The sequence below is a fragment of the Melanerpes formicivorus genome, unplaced genomic scaffold, assembly GCF_026170545.1.
Source record: "Melanerpes formicivorus ecotype bairdi unplaced genomic scaffold, bMelFor1.0.p_v2 SCAF_38, whole genome shotgun sequence".
Lineage (NCBI taxonomy): Eukaryota > Metazoa > Chordata > Aves > Piciformes > Picidae > Melanerpes > Melanerpes formicivorus.
Window position 1 is genome coordinate 5,881,695 of NW_027142390.1, and position 17,358 is coordinate 5,899,052.

General features: G+C 53.1%; 2 protein-coding genes across 12 annotated transcripts in view; both read left to right on the top strand.

Moving 5' to 3' along the window:
• The first annotated feature begins 227 nt into the window (after positions 1–227).
• Positions 228–6,458, top strand: CDHR4 (cadherin related family member 4). Of its 2 annotated transcripts, XM_068157689.1 has the most exons (20): positions 228–303; positions 681–701; positions 855–1,051; positions 1,124–1,286; positions 1,367–1,452; positions 1,592–1,687; positions 2,157–2,260; positions 2,333–2,469; positions 2,551–2,716; positions 2,808–2,958; positions 3,223–3,325; positions 3,576–3,791; positions 3,872–4,011; positions 4,092–4,227; positions 4,302–4,504; positions 4,595–4,734; positions 4,814–4,849; positions 5,879–5,945; positions 6,042–6,072; positions 6,197–6,458. In XM_068157689.1, exons 1-20 carry the CDS (start codon positions 246–248, stop codon positions 6,250–6,252), a joined length of 2,307 nt encoding a protein of 768 aa, XP_068013790.1. In that variant the 5' UTR covers positions 228–245; the 3' UTR covers positions 6,253–6,458. The 2 variants fall into 2 exon arrangements, with proteins under 2 accessions (XP_068013790.1, XP_068013791.1); XM_068157690.1 differs by lacking the exon at positions 855–1,051.
• Positions 6,459–7,866: 1,408 nt separating this feature from the next.
• The window catches only part of IP6K1 (inositol hexakisphosphate kinase 1), a 44,509-nt gene continuing 35,017 nt past the window's right edge, over positions 7,867–17,358 (top strand). For 3 of the 10 annotated variants that reach the window (XM_068158029.1, XM_068158025.1, XM_068158034.1), the window contains exons 1-3: positions 7,867–7,962; positions 8,556–8,695; positions 13,071–13,170. The gene's annotated coding sequence lies outside the window, so the exon portion shown is untranslated. Of the gene's footprint in view, positions 8,017–8,555; positions 8,696–11,707; positions 11,997–13,070; positions 13,171–14,866; positions 14,966–17,358 lie in introns of all 10 variants that reach the window. The other 7 variants (XM_068158026.1, XM_068158027.1, XM_068158028.1 and 4 more) reach the window with 6 other exon arrangements.

Sequence of the window (17,358 nt, forward strand, 5' to 3'; positions counted from 1 at the left end):
TGGGGAGGCAGCGTGGTGTGGCAGCAAAACCCTACAGAGCATCACTGCCCACCCGCCTCACACCAGCTGATGGCAAGAGGGTGGGAATGGAGGTGCGAGGGGGCTGGGGGAGAACCAGGGCCATGCCCTGTCCCTGCCTCAGGGGCAGGGCTGGCAGCCACAGATGGACAACGTGACGCTGGGCTGGGGTGGTGCCTGGCACCCTTAGCAACGGGCTCCAGCTTGTCCCAAACAACCAGCGAGACATGGGCATGCACAGACGCTTCACCTTTCTCCTCCTCCTCCTCAGCCTCCATGCCTCAGGTAGGCTCACAGTGTTGAGGGCACCCTGGCTGCCAAACCCTGGGTGGGGGACCAAAAGGAGGGCAACGGGACAGGCTCCCCTCTGTTGCCCTCATATGTCTAGTTCTGACCCCAAGATGGGCAGAGGAGCTAGCAGCTGCCTGGCTGGGTTCAGGCAGGGAGGGGCATTGCTGGAGTGTCTTCAGAGTTTCATTGCAACATTTCTGGGACATCCTTAGGGCACTTCCAGGGCATTACGAGGGCATCCTGGGGGCATCACCAGGGCACAGCTAGGCACTACTGGGGCATCTCTAGAGCAATAGATTCATCTCTGGGGCCTCACCAGGGCACTGCTGGGACACACTTGGCAAGCTACAGTGATGTTTTCCTCTTTGCAGGGTCTTTCGTCAGAGCAACAGGTAAGAGCAGGGTGCTCTGGGCCTCACTGCACCCAGAAGGGAGACTGCACTTATGGCTGCCTAGGTGCAGGAGCAGAGCTCCCTAAGCATGGCTGGCCAAGCTGTCAGTGGCACTGGCCAGATGCAAGGCCTGTCCCTGGGGCCTCCCACCAGCCCTGCTTGACCTGCCACGGGTGGTGACTCTGAGTGAGGATGCAATGCCAGGCACCCACGTGGCCAAGGTGACCGTCTCCTGCAGAAACGCAAGTGGCAGCCCCAATGTTACCCTGTATGGCATCGAGCCTGGCCACCCCTTCAACCCCATTGCCATCAGTGCTGACCCCATGGATGCTACTGCATTTCAGGCAGAGGTGTGGCTGGGGAATGGGGGAGTGGAATAGAAGCCTCTGGGTGCCCCACTAAGGGCCATATCCCCTTGGCAGGTAACACTGCGTGCTGGTGCAGAGCTCGATGCCCACCGGGTAAACCAGTACCTCTTGACCCTGTGGGCCACATGTCCTGGGGAGGAGGAGGTGCAAGAGAGTCTCTTTGTCCAAGTGACAAGAGGGCAGGTGCTGCGTTGTGACAAGCCCTTTGCCAGTGCAGGTAGAAGCCATGGGGCAGGGGGTGGTGGGGGCTGCAGGTGCCAGCTGGCTCTGGGCTCCCACGGCTGTACTGTGATGCAGAAGGAGATGTGGTGCAGGTGCCAGCGCATGTTGCTCCCCGGACACCTCTGTACGCGGTGTTGCCGCAGCCACTTGCTGGGCTGATGGTGAGTGGTGGCTGCCGTGGGGTCCTGCAGACCCCACAAAGAGGAGCAGCCTTGGGGGCAGCAGAACCCCAGGTGTGAAGGAGGGGATAGAGATGTTCACTCTCTTCCCACTTTCCTCCCACCACCCATCTCTCTGCAGTTCAGGCTCCGAACCCGTGAGACGCCACTCACGCTTACCCACCGAGGCCTGGTTCTGGCACCTGCCAATGGCTTCAACCCCAGCCAAGACATTCAGGTGGGCACCAGCATCCTCAGGCTCTCACAGCCACCTCTCAGCTAATTTGGCTTATCCCCCTGCTAGCACTGTCTGCAGCTCTCCATGCAGCTTCTCCCATTGGGCTCCCATCTTACCCTTGCCCCAGTAGTGCCTTGTCCCTCTCCCTGGCTCCATTCCCTTCTGCATCTCAAGCTCTGTCCCAGTCCTCACCTCTGTCCATATTCCCATCTCCATCCCAGTCTCCATCTCATCCTCATCTCCAGCTCCAACCCCCTTATCACCCCTATTGCTACTTCTCACTCCAAGCTCCATTCTGGTCCCTGTCCTTCTCCCCTTTCCTGTCTCTGTCCCTGTTCTTGTCCATCTCTATTCCTATTCCTGTCCTCATCCCCATCCCTATCACTGTGTCTGTCTCAGCCCCTGTCCCTGTTGCCATCCTTGGTCCTACTCAGGGCTGTTCCACAGCTGCCCTGGTACTGCCCCACAGACATTCAGGCTGGAGATTGAGGTGATGGACCGCCATGGACACAACTGCAGTGGGGTTGTGAGGGTGGAGGTGCTGCCATCGCACCGTCCCCCTGTCACCTTCCGGTGAGTGGGGCCGGGCCAGGAGGAGGGTGCTGGTGGCACCAGGCCAGATTACACTGCCTGCTTTGCCTGCAGTGAGCCACAGTGGTCTGTGACAGTAACAAAGAGCATCAGCCCCTTGGAGGTGGTCACGCAGGTCCGTGCCAGTGGTGACAATGTCCGCTATGCCATCCTTGCTCCTGTGGTGCCTGTGCTCTTCACCATCAATGAGAGTGAGTAGAGCAGTGGGGGGTTCCCAGGGCCACCCTGTCCCTATGCCCGTGCCCAGCACGAGGCTGTGCCTTCTCCTGCAGGGACAGGTGAGATCCTCAGCACCCACCAGCTGCAGGTGGCCCATGCACAGCTCCTGGTTCAGGCTTATAATGCGCTGCACCCCAATGATCATGACACCGCCACAGTGAACATCACTGTGCAGGGGACAGACCAGCAGGCACCAAGCTGTGTCCCAGCCATCTTCTTGTATGGTTCAGGGGGTCGTGGGGCACAGGGGATTCTCTGCCATGTCCAGGACAGGGGGGACAGGAGCTGAGATGCTGGCTGCCCCCAGCAGGTCCCAGCAGCCTGAGACAGTGTCCCCTGGCAGCACCCTGGTGACTCTGAGGTGCACTGACTTCAGTGGCACCGAGAATCATCTGCAGTATGCCCTCGAGGGACCTCCTGCCTCCCAGTCCAGCTTCCACATGGAGGGGCCACAGCTGAAGGTGAGCAGGACCATGGGCAGATGGCAACCCCAGACCTGGAGAAGCCCAGCAGGACAGTGGGCACCCTCTGATGTGCTATCATGCCTGGTTCTAGACCAGGGCTCCTCAGGTGTTATGCTCTCCACTCTCTAGCTTCTTTGTGCTCCCATGGCATTACAGCTTTGCAGTATACATAGACTTTGTGGAACACCCCAGCACTATGGGACACTCCAGCTTTGCAGGGCACCTCAGCTTTACCTGACTCCCTGTGCCTTGGCTCGGTAGGTCAACACCACTCTGGACTACGACTCGGAGCATATGGCTGCTGTGGGCTTTCAGTTGACAGCCACCATCGTGGTGACAGCAGGAGGGCAGCCCCCACAGAGCAGTGAGTTTCCAGGGAGTGCCCTGTGGGAATGCAATGGGGGAGGTCACTGGGAAGGTGGGAAAAGCCCTTTTCCAACCCCAAAAACAGCAGGTCACAGAGGAAATGATCCTCTCCTGCTGCCCTAGAAATGCTCATCCCAAGGGTGGTTTTCACTGCCCCTGTCCCCAAGCCTGTCTAGCAGAGAGCACACCCAGCTTGGTGCAGGCACTGGGGCGGCATCAGTGTGTCTGAGCTGTTGTGTGCCATACAGCCCGTGTGCCCGTGTTCCTGACTCTGACACCTGTCAATGAATTCACACCGGTGTGCCCCAGTGGTGCCACCTTCGCCGTGCTGGAGACGGCAGCCTTTGGAACCATTGTGGGGCGTGTGACTGGCACAGATCGTGACTACCCACAAAACAGCCTGGAGTACAGCCTGGAGGGAGGCCCTGGCCCCGCGCAGCCCTTTTCCATCGACACGCAGACTGGTGAATGCCTGGCCCCTTCCCTAGCCATTGCCGCACCCTGTGGCGCCTGTGGGTGCCCAGCAGCTCACACTGCCCCGCAGGCGAGATCCGTGTGGTGGGGTCCCTGGACTCTCAGCGGCACAGGAGCTACAGGCTGAGCGTGAGGCTGACGGACACCCAGAATGATGTGGACCCAGCAAAGCGGCGGAGCTGCCTGTGCGACGTGACCGTGCACCTGCAGGTGCGAGTGCAGCCTGCCGGGTGAGCCGCGGTGGCTGCAGACGCCACGGGTGCCATACCGCCTGTCCCTGCTCCTGACAGGCTGTGCCGGACCAGGCGCCCGTGTGCACCCCCGAGGGGCAGGAGCTGTGGATCGTGGCTGGGCCAGGCAGCCGCCAACCTGTCACCCACCTGGTGTGCCAGGGCGATACTGCACTGACATATGCCATCGCTGGAGGTGAGGAGCAGGCAAGGCACAGCACGGCCCAGCCCCTCACTGCAGCATGGTACCGAGCAGACCCTCTTGTTCAGGCAACAAGGACGGGCGCTTTCGGCTGGAAGGGAACACCATCTTCTACCTCCCCAATGGCCTGTCTGAGCCCTGCACCTATATGCTGCTAGTGAAGGTGTGGAGCAGCCCTGGTGCCCCCCACCACAGCACGGTTGTAGCACTGGTGGTGCATGTCACCCCCTGGAGCACCCCAGTACCACCCAGCACCACCACCCAGCACACGGTGAGTAGCTGTTGGCTTGGCAGTGCTCCCAGGTCTGCCAGGACCCCTGCTCCTTGCATACTCTCTTCACTCACCCTACTGGCTTCACAGACGCTGCAGAAGGAGCCACTGGTCATCACACGTACAGTGGCAGTGTGGTACCCCCCTCCCTGGTTTGTGGCTGTGCTGACAGTCTCCAGTGCCCTGCTGCTGGTCACCCTGGGCTGCATGGCCTGGAGACTGCCATGCAGGTGAGCCCCAGCCTTGCAATATGGACTGGAACAGTGAGGAAGAACAGGGGCTCATGGATGCCTTCTCCTTCACCCACAGAAACCGATCCCCTGGCAAGCTGCTTCTAGACGAGAGGTGGGTGATGTGCAGCCAGGGTGGTCACCTTGGCAGCGAGGTGCAGACGTGCATGTTGGCACAGGATCCTGCAGCTGGGGAGATGCAGCATGTGGGGGGTGTTTCATATACCCTGTGTTTAGATATGGTCTGTGAGTTGCTGTGCCAGGGAGCCATCTCTGCCCCAGGCTGAGGGTGCAGCACTGCTGGGAGCCATGGGTGCAGAGACAACAACTTGGCCAGGCTGGAGGACGAACTCTGCAGTGGGCAGAGTGGAATAGATCAACTTTGGCTCCACTGCCAGCTGCAGTGCTGGGTCCCAGCACCATGGCTGGGGCTGCTGTGGCTCACCAGGGAAACCCCAGTTTGACAGAGAAAGCTCCCCTGGAGAAGCTGAGCAGGCTACACACCTCCCTGTGAGGATGAATGAGGACTGACAGGTGGTGGAGAGGAGAGCCTGAGGAGGCACTGGAGCCAGCCCAGCCTGTGTCAGGCGTCTGCACGGTGAGGAAAAGGCATGCAAGCCCCTGGGCAGGATAGCAGCCACCTCCAGTGGCATAACTGCCCCCGGGCAATGCACGTCTGGATCTTACATCCACTGTTGATGTTGGGGACACCATGCTTGGTGGAACTAGGGCTCTAGAGACCATGAAAGGGAGAAGGCCATCCCCTCCAGGTGGCCCTGGCAGCAGAGGTTCTCTGGGGTTGCATTTCCCTCAGCACAGCATCCTCTGAGCACAAGAACAGTGTGAACCAGCATGTGAGGAACGCAGAGGATGTGGTGGCAGACTGGCTTGTCTCTTTTGGTTATCGCTGAAAGTTGGTAACGCCTGGGGGAGCTGGGCCCCTGATGTGTTCTCCTTCAGTGCCCATAGGACACAAGGGCTGGGTAAGGGGATGATGAGGTAGGTGGAGATGATGGGCTTGATAGGGTGCAGCTGGCAATGCTAAGCCTGGTTGGCAACCCACTCCTGGTTGCATTCTTTGGGATTGAGGCAAGGGGTCCATTACTGACAGTGTGTCCTCCCCTCACCTCTCTTCCTTCTTCAGTTCCTGGGATGCAGAGGAGCAGAGAGGAGATAAGGAGGAGCAGGGCCACCCCCATGCCAGCAGCCCAGTAAGTGTGTGCCATGGCAGTGAGGGTGGGTAACCCATCAGGGGTGCAGGAGGGATCCCTGGGGACTCAGTACCCTCTCCCATCTCCTCTGCACAGGGGCAGTTCGATGGTCGTGCCCAAGACCCACGTGAGTGCCCTGTCCCACAGACCTGGCAGCCTTGAGCCATCAGGGTCTGGAGGACACAGATACCAGGCAGCAATGCCTGGGCAGTGCTCGTAGGGCAAAAGCTGAATGCTGCCTCTCATCTCAGGCACTGGCAGAGACTACCTCTTCAACAGCAAGACTGGGGCACGGCGCTGGATCTGAGCAGCTTGACTCGGTGTGGCTCGCTACGACCCACAGCTCCCTGCAGATCATGCTGGGCAGAGCAGCATGCACTGGCAGACAATCCAGTGCACCCCTCAGGCCTGAAAGGAGGAGGAAATCCTTTCTCTGTGGCCAAACCTGCTACCCATGTAGGGGTGCAGACAGCCCCTGAACCATCCCAGCCAGCACAGACTCAATAAACAGTGGCAGAGGTTGCACTCTCTGCTGTGATTGCCATGGTCAAACAGTCCTGCTGGTGCCTGCTGTGGCAGTCATTAGCACTGTCTCCAGGCACGGATGTAGGTGGCACAACCCAGGACCAGGATGGTAGTTAGGGCAGCACCAGCCCTGTTGACTCTATGTGTCAACCGACCTGGCTGACACTGTGAAAAATGTGCTAAGGGCTTTGGCAGGGTCACAGCAAGGTCTCTGTAGCCTCTGGATTTGACCTAACTGGGGTAGTCCTCTGCAGAGACGTGATCTGGGGCACGAAAGCTCCATCACAGGTAGTTTTGAGAAACCTTTATCCTGTGTCCCATGTCCTCTTCAAGGTCTCCCTTGCTCGAGCATTCCCAGGTGTGGGTGGGTTTAACAGCTGGTCGGTGGTGCTGGTCAGCAGAGGTGCTGGGTTTCTTAATCAGGGGGAAATGGCACTGGCAGTGGTGCAGGTAAGCTGCAGGAGTTAGCAGGGCTCGTCGAACAGGCGGGAGGGCTTTGAAGGAGTCATTTGGCGCCCAGAGGTGGGAAAGCGGTTATTTGAATTTCAAAGGATGTTTCCCTGGCAGCTTCCAGGGAAATGAAGCGCTGGTGGGTGAGAGAGAAGGCACTAATTTGGGGAGTAGGTGGCTAAGAGGGAGTTAAAAGAGGACAGGAGCCAGGCGTGAAATTTTCCAGTGAAGGGGTCACTTGTGTGACCCTGCCTGGGGGTCCCCGAGCCCACAGGAACTGTGACTATTTAGGACTTAAACCTTTTATTGTACCGGATCGGCATTTAACGACGTTCTGCTCGCCGCTCAGAGGAGCCAGCCCAGAGCAAAAGCTGCCTGAGGCCAGGCCGCGGCGGCGGGAAGCCAGCGTTAGCCTGACTAACCCGCAGAACACGCCGATGGGTCCGCGACACTCGCCCAAGGCCCTAGGGGAAGGCAGGCACACAGGACTAAAGAGGCAGACCCTTCTCCGAGCGCGGTATCTCGCCTCCGCCCCGGGGGAGGAAGCTGAGCAACAACCCCACGGAGCCACACCTCGGCCACCCGCCTGCGCGCTCCCGCCCCACACCGCCCGGGACGAGCGGGGCCCGCCGCCCATGCCCATTGGCTGAGCATCCTCTCAGAAATAGCCAATGAAGCGCGGTAAACCGCGGGAAGGTGGGGTCAGGGGAGGCGTCACGTGCACCTAACGTGCGCGGCCTTCCGGAGGCAGTCCGCGCACGGAAAGGGGCAGGGCGGCTCTTCACGTGAGTGACGGAGATTTTAACCTATCAGCATTTGCAATGTAACCTCGGTGGGCGGGTCTCGGCTTTGGATTGCGGCAGCAGGCGGCGGGGCGGGCCTTGGACGGCGCGGTTGCTATGACGGCCAGCAGCAGGACCCCGCCTCCGCGGCTGCCGCCATCTTGTTGTTGATTCGAACGGCAGGGAGCGGGCGGAGGGGAGCGGTGGTGCTGGGGGCTCGGTGTCGCCAGCCCCTGGCTGGGCAGGCAAGGCCGGCCCCGGTGAGCCACCGTGCGCAAGGGCCCGGAACAGGCTGAGGGGCGGGAATAGCCGAGGCAGGCACGGTGCCGTGAGGCGGGGAGGGAGGAAGACGGGGGAGCCGTGCCGTGAGGGGAGAACCGGGCGCGGCCCCGTGGTGGGGGGTGGGAGGAGGGAGAGCTTGGTGCAGCCAGACTGAGATGGAAGGAGAGCCTAGCGCGGCCGCGCATGTAGGGGAACGGACACGGGATACAGGCATGCAGGCGCAGCTCTGTGAAGGGTCGGGGGTCCCAGCACCCTGCCGCGGCAGGGAAGCCAGGCGCGGATCCATGGGGGGGGGGGGGGGGGGATCCAGGTAGAGTCCCTTAAGGAGGGGAACGGGGGGACTGCCCTCGCGTTTGCGGGTTGTATTGGGGGTGAGACCCAGGTGCCTCTCCATGCGAGGCCCATATGCTGGGGTGGGAGGGTCGTCCGCAGCGTGGGGAGAGCTGTGAGACCTGCGCTCAGTGAGGGCAGGGCCGTGGGCAGCACGGTGCCAGGGCAGGGCCGTGCTGCCCCTGCCCTGCCCAGCAAGCAGGTCTAGCGTCCCCTCTCTTTGTGCCCTTCCTTTCGACAGACGCTGTTCTCAGGAAGGAACTCGGCAAGCCACGGTGGTAACATGAAACCAACATGGTGAGGAAGCTGGTGGGGTTGGGGGCCCTTCCTGCATCCCAGCGTTCTGCCAGCCCTGCAGAGGAGAGGTGCAGGCAGGCTCCGGTAAGGCTGGTTGCTCTGCTGCTTACCAGGGGGTGCCTGGCAGTCCCTGGAGACCGATGTGCTCATGGGTCTGCAGACCTGGACCATAACCGACCACCTTCCCTGGGGTTTTTCAAGTAGAGCTTGGATCAGGAGAGGTGATCACGGACTCCTGTTCAGTTTTCAGTTACTCTTAATGTAAATTGGTGCCAGGCTCCATGTCCCTCCATGTTAAACTCTGAATCAGCAAGGCCCTATTTTTCTTCCCAGCAGCTGCTTTAGTATGTGCAGCCTTTCTCACCTCAACCTGTCTTGCTGTGTTTCTGTTCCACCTGCTTTCCCTCCCTTGAGGTTCACCTGGCTTAACTTGGTATTCAGAGCTTCCAGAACCAAATTCCAGGATTGGTCTTTGCTTATGAAGCATTGAATGGTGCCAGAACGCTGTGGGCACCGTTTCTGTGCATTCCTAATATTTCTATAGTCACTAAACCTAACTGTGTGTGCTTATTTGGGAGCTTGTCTCACAGAATAATAGGGCTGTAAGGTCCTGTGCAAGTCTCTTTGCACTGAGCTGTCATCTGCAGCTGATGTGTGTGCCCTATGGTCAGGTTTTTGATGGAGGAAAATACTGCCTCCTTGTTCTGTATCTTTGAGCTAAGACTTTAATTTCCCTTCTACAGACATTCAGTCAGAAGCTTGCAAGTTTTTTTTGGGGGTGGGTTTTGGTGGGGGTTTTTTTTTGGAGTTAGAAATATTGGTTATTAGATGTTGACACTGTAATGCTAAATAGGTCTATGAGGGATGTTCTAATCCTGCATAATATTCCTTGCTCTTGAGAATGAGAAATTTTGCTGTTTTTTGGGGGGGGGGTGGCTGGGTGCTTTGTTCTGGAGCTGGATGGAAAGTGGTATGTTGTGAATAGGTTGTGAACTCTCTATGTGATGAGATAACATTGTGTTAGTGGTTTAACTGTGTGAAGCTCCTGCCTTTTGGAGGTTTTTAATTGTTATAGTGCTAATTTTTAGTCCACTAGAGAGTGTTTCCTAGCCTCCCCAGCTTTTCCAGCTGTTTCCAGGTGCATGGGTGAGTGGTCTATGCCATCCTGGTTAGAGCCTGTTAGGTGTATCTGTGGGGTCCTTTTCATGGCACTGCCTTTGCTTCCTGTCTGATAAGGACTTCTGGAAGAGCAGGGAAAGTGATCCTTGGCTCCTAGAGGGGGAATTTGATGTATGCAGGTTCATTACCATAGGAGTCCCTGATGGAAAGAGTAGGGTGTGCTGGCAGGAGCTTTGGAGCAGTGCATGTGATTATCCAGTGGGCACCTTGTGGCAGTTTTGCATTTTCCTTAGGGCAAGTGGGCACGATTCCCTGTTGAAGAGGAGAAAGGAGACACTTTCTAGGACCCACTTCCAGTCAGCAGGAGCTTTGGTTGTACCTCCTTCTGTAGGTACTTTAATAGTCACTTAAGCTCATGTCAGTATAGATGGCAACCCATGGGAGGGTCTTGCCCTGTCGCTGGTGCCAGCTGCGCTGTTTGTGCAGGTGGGAGTCAGAGTTCTCTGACACACGAGCTGAGGCAGCTGAAGGTGAAGCTGGAGGTGGGGAGATTCAGGCTGGATGTGAGGAGGAGGTTCTTCACCATGAGAGTGGTGAAACCTTGGAATGGGTTGTCCAGGGAGGTGGTCGAGGCCCCGTCCCTGGGGGTGTTTAAGAGCAGGCCGGATGAGGCTCTGGCCAGCCTGATGTAGTGTGGGGTGTCCCTGCCCATGGCAGGGGGGTTGGAACTAGATGATCCTTGTGGTCCCTTCCAACCCTGAATGAAACTATGAAGGCAAACTGGCTTGTTGTTCAGGGTAAGCTGCACCCATGACTGAAACAGTGCATCACTGTGGCTTTATATATTTAGCTATATAAACCCAGACTTCTAAAATACCGATTTATGTATACTTAAATGAAGCAGTAGTGTTGATGCTTCTTTCCTACTGGTTTTATGAGTAGAATCATTGAGTGCTTCATGAGGATGACAGTACTGGGCATCTCCTTACAATCATGTTATAGAAAGTACATTTAGATGTGCTTTGGAGGATCCCTTATCGTGGCAGGCTGTGTATGTCAACTGACTTGCAAGTTATTCTGTACTGCATTGCATGCAGCAACGAGCCAAAGTTAGAATACTAAGTACTTGGAGGTCAAAGAATGCCCTAGCTGAAGTAACACCTGCCCCCTTATCAGCTAATTAGCCTTCTGAATAAGCCTTATGATTTCTTCTTAACCATGCAGTTGCATACTAATTCTTGCACCATTTGATCTGCCTGGTTTGTTTCTTCTGTCCTTCTCTTGTTCATGTATGGAACTTACTCATTTTGAGTAAAACCATCAAACTCAGAATGTGACCTTGTTGAGCTTGAGTAGTGCAAGATGACAAGCCCTGTACAAGCTTGGGGCTGCTTGCTGGCTCTCTGCTTGCAGCACATAGTCTCTTTGATTCAGTGGATCACTGCTTGTTTGTGAAAAAGTGTGATCACTTGGCTTTTTAGATTTGGGGTTTCAGTTGGTTTCTTTGTGTCTAAAGGTGGTTGTGGACCTGGTGGGTTCTCTCTGGCACATTGGGGTAGGAGGTGGCACTGTCTTGTGGGTTCCATTAGAGTAGAAAACGTAGGTGGTAAGTCTGAAGTTGCTTATCTGGCATGGTTGCTCTAGAGGAGGTGTGTTGAAGTGCGGATACTGAAGCCATAGAAGATCTGGCAGAGGCCTTGTTTGGGCCATTACTCAGACACTGGATGGTAATCCAAACACCTGGTGCCATTGGATTCACCCAATCTTCCATCAGGAATTAGCTTGTAAGGTGTTTAGGACGTGTGCGTCACAGTTGAGTGTCGATGCTGGATTTGTAGTCTCAGGACAGGAGCATCACACCATCAGTCCTAGAGCTGGGCAGGGTTGAATTTGAGCTTGGCCTGCAGAGTTTGTGTGAAGCAGCTCAGTAGAGCTGTGGCTCTGCTCTTGCTCATTTGTGCAATGTGACTCTCCTAGGAAGAACTACTTTCATTTCTGACTTCTTAGTCTTTGAGAAGGAATCTATCAAGACCAAGCCTAGTAAATGCAAGGGGTCCCTAGTGAGCTCTGAAATGAGCTAGAGAAAAGGAATGAAAGAAAAGAAAACAGAGCAACCTCTGCAAGCATCACATTGAATATTTGTGTTACCTGCTTGAAACCAAAGGAGCCCTTCAGACATATGGAGGAGCAGCTAGCAGTCTCCCCCTTTTAACCTCCTGATGTGGCAGGAACGGAGAGCAGGATGCTGGCGAGCGCTTAGTCTCAGGTTGGTTGCTGCTGTTGTTGGGGCTGCGGGGGGAGGAAGAGGAAGTGTTTGTGCATGGCTGCTTAGTTTGTTGTGCAGGCATCGCCTGTACGCAGTGCCTGTGCCTTTCTGGTGTGGCAGCAGCTGTTATTTTTGGCTTTCCCACTGTGCCTTTTGGGTACATGTACTTTCTAATAGACACCCTTCTCTTAATTGGCATGTTGGGGTGCCCTGCTTCCTATGGGTACGAGCTTCAGATATGCCAAGGTGCAAGTTGTTTGCCTTCACTTACTTGTCTGCATTTAGAGTGGCATTAACTGTACAAAAGGCAAGCTGCTTTGAGCTTTTACTTTGCATAACCCCCATCAGTATTTGGTTCAGATTCATTCACAGCAAATGGTTTTATCCCCTTCTCTGGCAGTAAAGGTGCCTCTCCATCTGTATGCTGCTGTGCACAGTAGTGCACATGGATGCAATTGTTTCTGGTCAAAAATAACCTGGGTGTAGCAGCCATAAGTACATTAGTAGATCCTCTGCGTCAACCCAATCTGATAAAAGCAGTAAAGAAAGGTTATGGGATGTAATGTGCCTATCCCAGTAGGATGTTGCTACACGTGGTTGAGAGCTCCGACAGATAAGCTGTTTGGTTTAGCTTTTGTAGTTAGAAAGGTTATCTCCTCCACCAGCTGTCCTGCTGCTTTGCCAAACACTACCTCGCTTGTATTGGGCCCTGCAGCAGTTCCTGTTCAGCTGCTGCAGCCTAATATACCATGCTTCAACCCTTCTTCCTTAATACCCATCAGTGTCTTGTCAGCCAGGTCGGAGGAAGAGCAGACTTGTTTTGTTCTACCCATGGGTTGGCAATCTTCAGCTGAGGAATCGAGGACACAGTTGGGGACGCTAGTCCCCTCAGCCCCACTGGTACTCTCAGAGCCCAGAGGATGCATTTGCATCCTAAGAGAAGGTCCCCATGAGTGCTGGTCCCAGACTCTAGTGAAAGCATGCCCTCAAACAGGCTAAATTAAGGAGCAAATAAAGATCTAACTAAAATTTAATTTAGCACTTGCTAACTGGCTTCCATACAACATCTTCCAGGCAGACTTGCTTCTGGCATCCTTCTCCCTCTTGATTGTGCGAGGTTGGCTCCATATTCCAGTGCCTGCTTGACAGCGAGAGCTTGGGTGACATCTCTGAGGTAACTTTTTCCTGTTTTGCCCAGAATAAGTATGCAGCCACCTTAAATACTGTGCAAAGAGAAATAAGCTGCTTGCTTTTTACCTCTTGCCTTGTAACTTCGGCCTTTAAGTAAGTATACATAGATATGGTTTGTGAGAAATACACTTGGAGGATATAGCAGAGGAATGCCCAGGTAAGTGCACTGGAACTTGGAGAGCTGGAGTGCAAAGCTGAGTCCTGTTGTGTATTTGTTAACTTTGAACCAATTCTGTGTCAGTCCTTTGTAATAAGAGCTAAGCTTCCAAGACTTGGAGGCTACCTTGTGCTCCAGCAGTTCTGGCCATTTATGTGGCTGCTTTATGATGATGTCAGAACTCAGTCATTAGCTGGGTTTTGTTTTATTTTTTTATCATCCTATTTTGAGGTTAGTTTGCTAAAACACTGCTTTGAGAGTGTTCCAGGCTGAAAGGGATTACCTTGTGCTATTCTAAATTAGGAAGAAAGTGGCATACCTCTTTTCCCCCAGTTCTTTATCAACAGAGATAGGACTCAGTAGTAGGACCCATTTGTTTGCCAGCAGACTCAAATGACCTTGTTTCCTTGAGAGAACTTGTTTTGCAGTAGTGACTGTGTCCCACAGTTTGCTTCTCTGGAGGGGAGGCCTCTGACCTGTTCATCTGGTGGTCTTTGCTAGTTTTGGGTGCAACAGGTAATGACCAAAGATGCTGAGTTCCACATCTACCCGCCTAGGCTAGGGGGAGAAGAATGTGGTGTCTGCTCTACAAGGGATGCTCCTCTTTGTCACAGCTGACTTAAGTGCTGATCTAAAAGGGAACTGTTACATAGCTAATATATTCTCCTGTGACATGTATCTTTCCCCCTGCCCTGTAGTTCTATCTGGGCTGCATTTCCCTTGTTTTTAAAACTGCTGTGGTGGATCTGTGCAAAATGTTGTGTAATCTTTAGTGGCGATTGGCATTGTCCATCGTTTGATGCCAAAGTATGGCTCCAAAAGTGAGTCTAGGATTCTTGGGCACAAGAAGATAGGGCTGGCTCTTTGTTCTGTGTCCTTTGACAGTACTGTCTAAGCAGCTTAAGCACGTGTAGGGAGGCAGTCATGATCTCATTACAGCTAACTATAGGCGATAAGCAGCTTCAGGCACCAAAATCAGTGCACCAGTGAATGCAGATGTCAGTGAGTTATTTAAAGCAGGAAGGATTTGAGAGAGAAGCCTAGGAGGCTGCATAGCCCTGTGTCTTAGTGGCTGGATGAAACCAAAGAGTATCTTCAGTGAAAATGCTTGAGCTTTTGCAGAAGATGCTGTGTGATTGAACTCTTCTGTTGATTTGAGAGCTGTTGTGGATTGTAAATACAAAACTGGTGAAGTCCTGAAGCTTTGGAAGGCCTTTGTAACGCTTTCTGCCTAGCGTAAGATGTATTTTCCCTTTCCAAACTGTATGTAAAACTCCATGGAAGCTCTGAGGGAGGTATGTCTGTTACATTCATGGGGGTGGATATTCTGATACCACAAATGCAGTGGGGAGGAAAAAAAACAGGGTAATTTTTTTTTTAGTTTATCCCAAAAAGAGCAGTCTGAAACTCAGCTTTTCTTAAAGCACTGCATATGCAGGGGTTTTTCTTTTAGATAGCTTCTTAAACAAAGTACCCTCACTCCCACAATAACTTCCATATCAGGTTAATCTTTAATACACAGGTTTGGCCTGGCTTAAATGTGACCATATACCAAGTGATTCTGGGTGCCTTTACTTTTAATCACAAGTGTTGACCTGAAGATGCTTATTAAAATTGGAAGGTAAGCTCAATGTGAACCAATGATTGTCATCAGGCATGTCCTGTGCAGCTTTTATTTGTACAGAACTGACAGTAAACCTCTAACTCCATTAGTCAGACTGAGTACTGCTATTGTGCACCATGGAGAACCTGAATAGTTTTCACTCTTTTTCAGGTGCTGTGCACACTGATTTATTTTGTTTATGCAGCACTCCAGGTTTCTCTTTTGCCTCTTCAATTATTCTTAGCTTTAGTTAAGAAAGATCACACATATTTCTGTTGTCTGCTCATTAGTCATGGAGCATCCTTAGGACTGATGTTCTCATATGTATTTCAGTAGCTGAGAAGACACTGAACCTGCTGACAACTTGGTTCACCTAGTAACAAACCCCTGTTGTCTTAAAAGTCAGCTCTGATTGGTAAATGCAGCTTGACTTGAATATTCTTGGAGTAGTTAAGCACGTTGTATCATTCACCAGCCAAAAGTAAACCAAGCTCTTTATCACAGAATCACCAAGCTTGGAAGAGACCTCAAAGATCATCAAGTCCAGCCTGTCACCACAGACCTCATGACTAAGCCATGGCACTAAGTGCCACATCCAATCCCATCTTGAACACCTCCAGGGATGGGGACTCCACTGCCTCCCTGGGCAGCCCATTCCAATGGTGAACGACTCTTTCAGTGGAGAACTTTCTCCTCACCTCGAGCTTAAACTTCCCCTGGCACAGCTTGAGACTGTGTCCTCTTGTTCTGGTGCTGGTTGCCTGGGAGAAGAAACCAACCCCCTCCTGGCTACCTACTGTTTTTAAACCTGGCAACTAAAGGTTACCAGCTAGATGGTGGAAGGGTTTTTGTACTTCATGCTATCGTAACGTGACAGCTAGAAGAAAATTCAAAACCTTTTTAAAATGCTGTTAAGGTCAATGTCTTGTGGTGGTGAGCTTGCTAGGTTGACTCTTCAGTGAGTGCAGGGCATTTTCTACTGTTGCAGGTTTGCTATCACTTGCAGTTTTGGTATGATCTCCAGAGAAGAGAACTGCATGGTATTTTCTGCGTGTAAGGGCTTCTTAGTCTGTGTCTTTTAGTCTCAGAGGGTACTCTTCTGGCAGCTGTTAATCAGGCTATATTGAACTGGAGCAGACAAGGACTGCTAACTGCACTGGTTAGGCCACACCTCGAGTACTGTGTCCAGTTCTGGGCCCCTCAGTTTAGGAAGGAGGTTGACTTGCTGGAGCGTGTCCAGAGAAGGGCAACAAAGTTGGTGAGGGTCTTGGAACGCAAGCCCTATGAGGAGAGGCTGAGGGAGCTGGGGCTGCTTAGCCTGGAGAAGAGGAGACTCAGGGGTGACCTTATTGCTCTCTACAACTACCTGAAGGGGGGTTGTGGACAGGCAGAGGTTGGTCTCTTCTCCAGGCAACCATCATCAGAGCAAGAGGACACAGTCTCAGGCTGTGCCAGGGGAGGTTTAGGCTGGAGGTCAGGAGGAAGTTTTACACAGAGAGAGTGATTGCCCATTGGAATGGGCTGCCTGGGGAGGTGGTGGAGTCGCCATCACTGGAGGTGTTCAGGAGGAGACTTGACAGGGTGCTTGGTGCATGGGTTAGTTGATTAGGTGGTGTTGGATGATAGGTTGGACGCGATGATCTTGAAGGTCTCTCCCAACCTGGTCTGGTATGGTCTGGTCTATTCTATTCTATTAATTTTCTTTCCTCAGCTCTGTATGGTCCAGGATGCATCATAATCAGGTGGCTGGGAGAATGCATCTGATACAGCAGACTGATGTTTTGTAGGAGCTGTAACACAGTTGTCCAGTATCTCTAGAGGGACTTTAAGGTGTGAAAAATCTAGGTAGAGTTTATACACTTGAGACAGACCTGCTATTACAAGCAAACTTGCCACAGTCAGTGTGTCATCCAAATGAATGTGTGCTGCATTTTTTTTAGCAGATGGGGGAAAGGAGTTTATTTTTATGTAAGTATGCAGGTGCTGCAGTTAATGAATGCTAATTTGACAGTAGATCAACACATTCTCTTTTTGCTTTTGCTTTCCAGCTTTGTTACCTAGCCAGTGGCCTCAGTTGTTGTAAGTGGCACTCTAGGAAGCCTGTTGGTAGGAGCTTTGAGCTGTACTTCAACAGCTTAACATTTAGATAAGATAGTGGAGATTTGTGACCTGTAGGGTGTTTACAAGAACTTGTTTGTGATGGCTGCAGTGAATAGGAAGTTAAATATAGGATTTGTTTATCTCATTCCTTGCTTCGTTTGAAAAGGGCGAGTTTTGTGTTCAAAACCTTCAGAACAGAACTGGCTGGTATGGTAGAATATTCCAAGAGGCCTGCTGCCCAGTATCACTCTATGAGGACAGTAATAATAAGATTTTGAGTATTAAAGATCCCTTTTCTTTATAAGGAGCTT

Bases quoted from the DNA above. Each gene is read 5' to 3' on its own strand.
- CDHR4 (XM_068157689.1), top strand. From the start codon at position 246: ATGGGCATGCACAGACGCTTCACCTTTCTCCTCCTCCTCCTCAGCCTC. The intron at 1,453-1,591 runs GTGAGTGGTGGC...ATCTCTCTGCAG, and splicing joins AGCCACTTGCTGGGCTGATG to TTCAGGCTCCGAACCCGTGA. The intron at 3,792-3,871 runs GTGAATGCCTGG...ACTGCCCCGCAG, and splicing joins TTCCATCGACACGCAGACTG to GCGAGATCCGTGTGGTGGGG.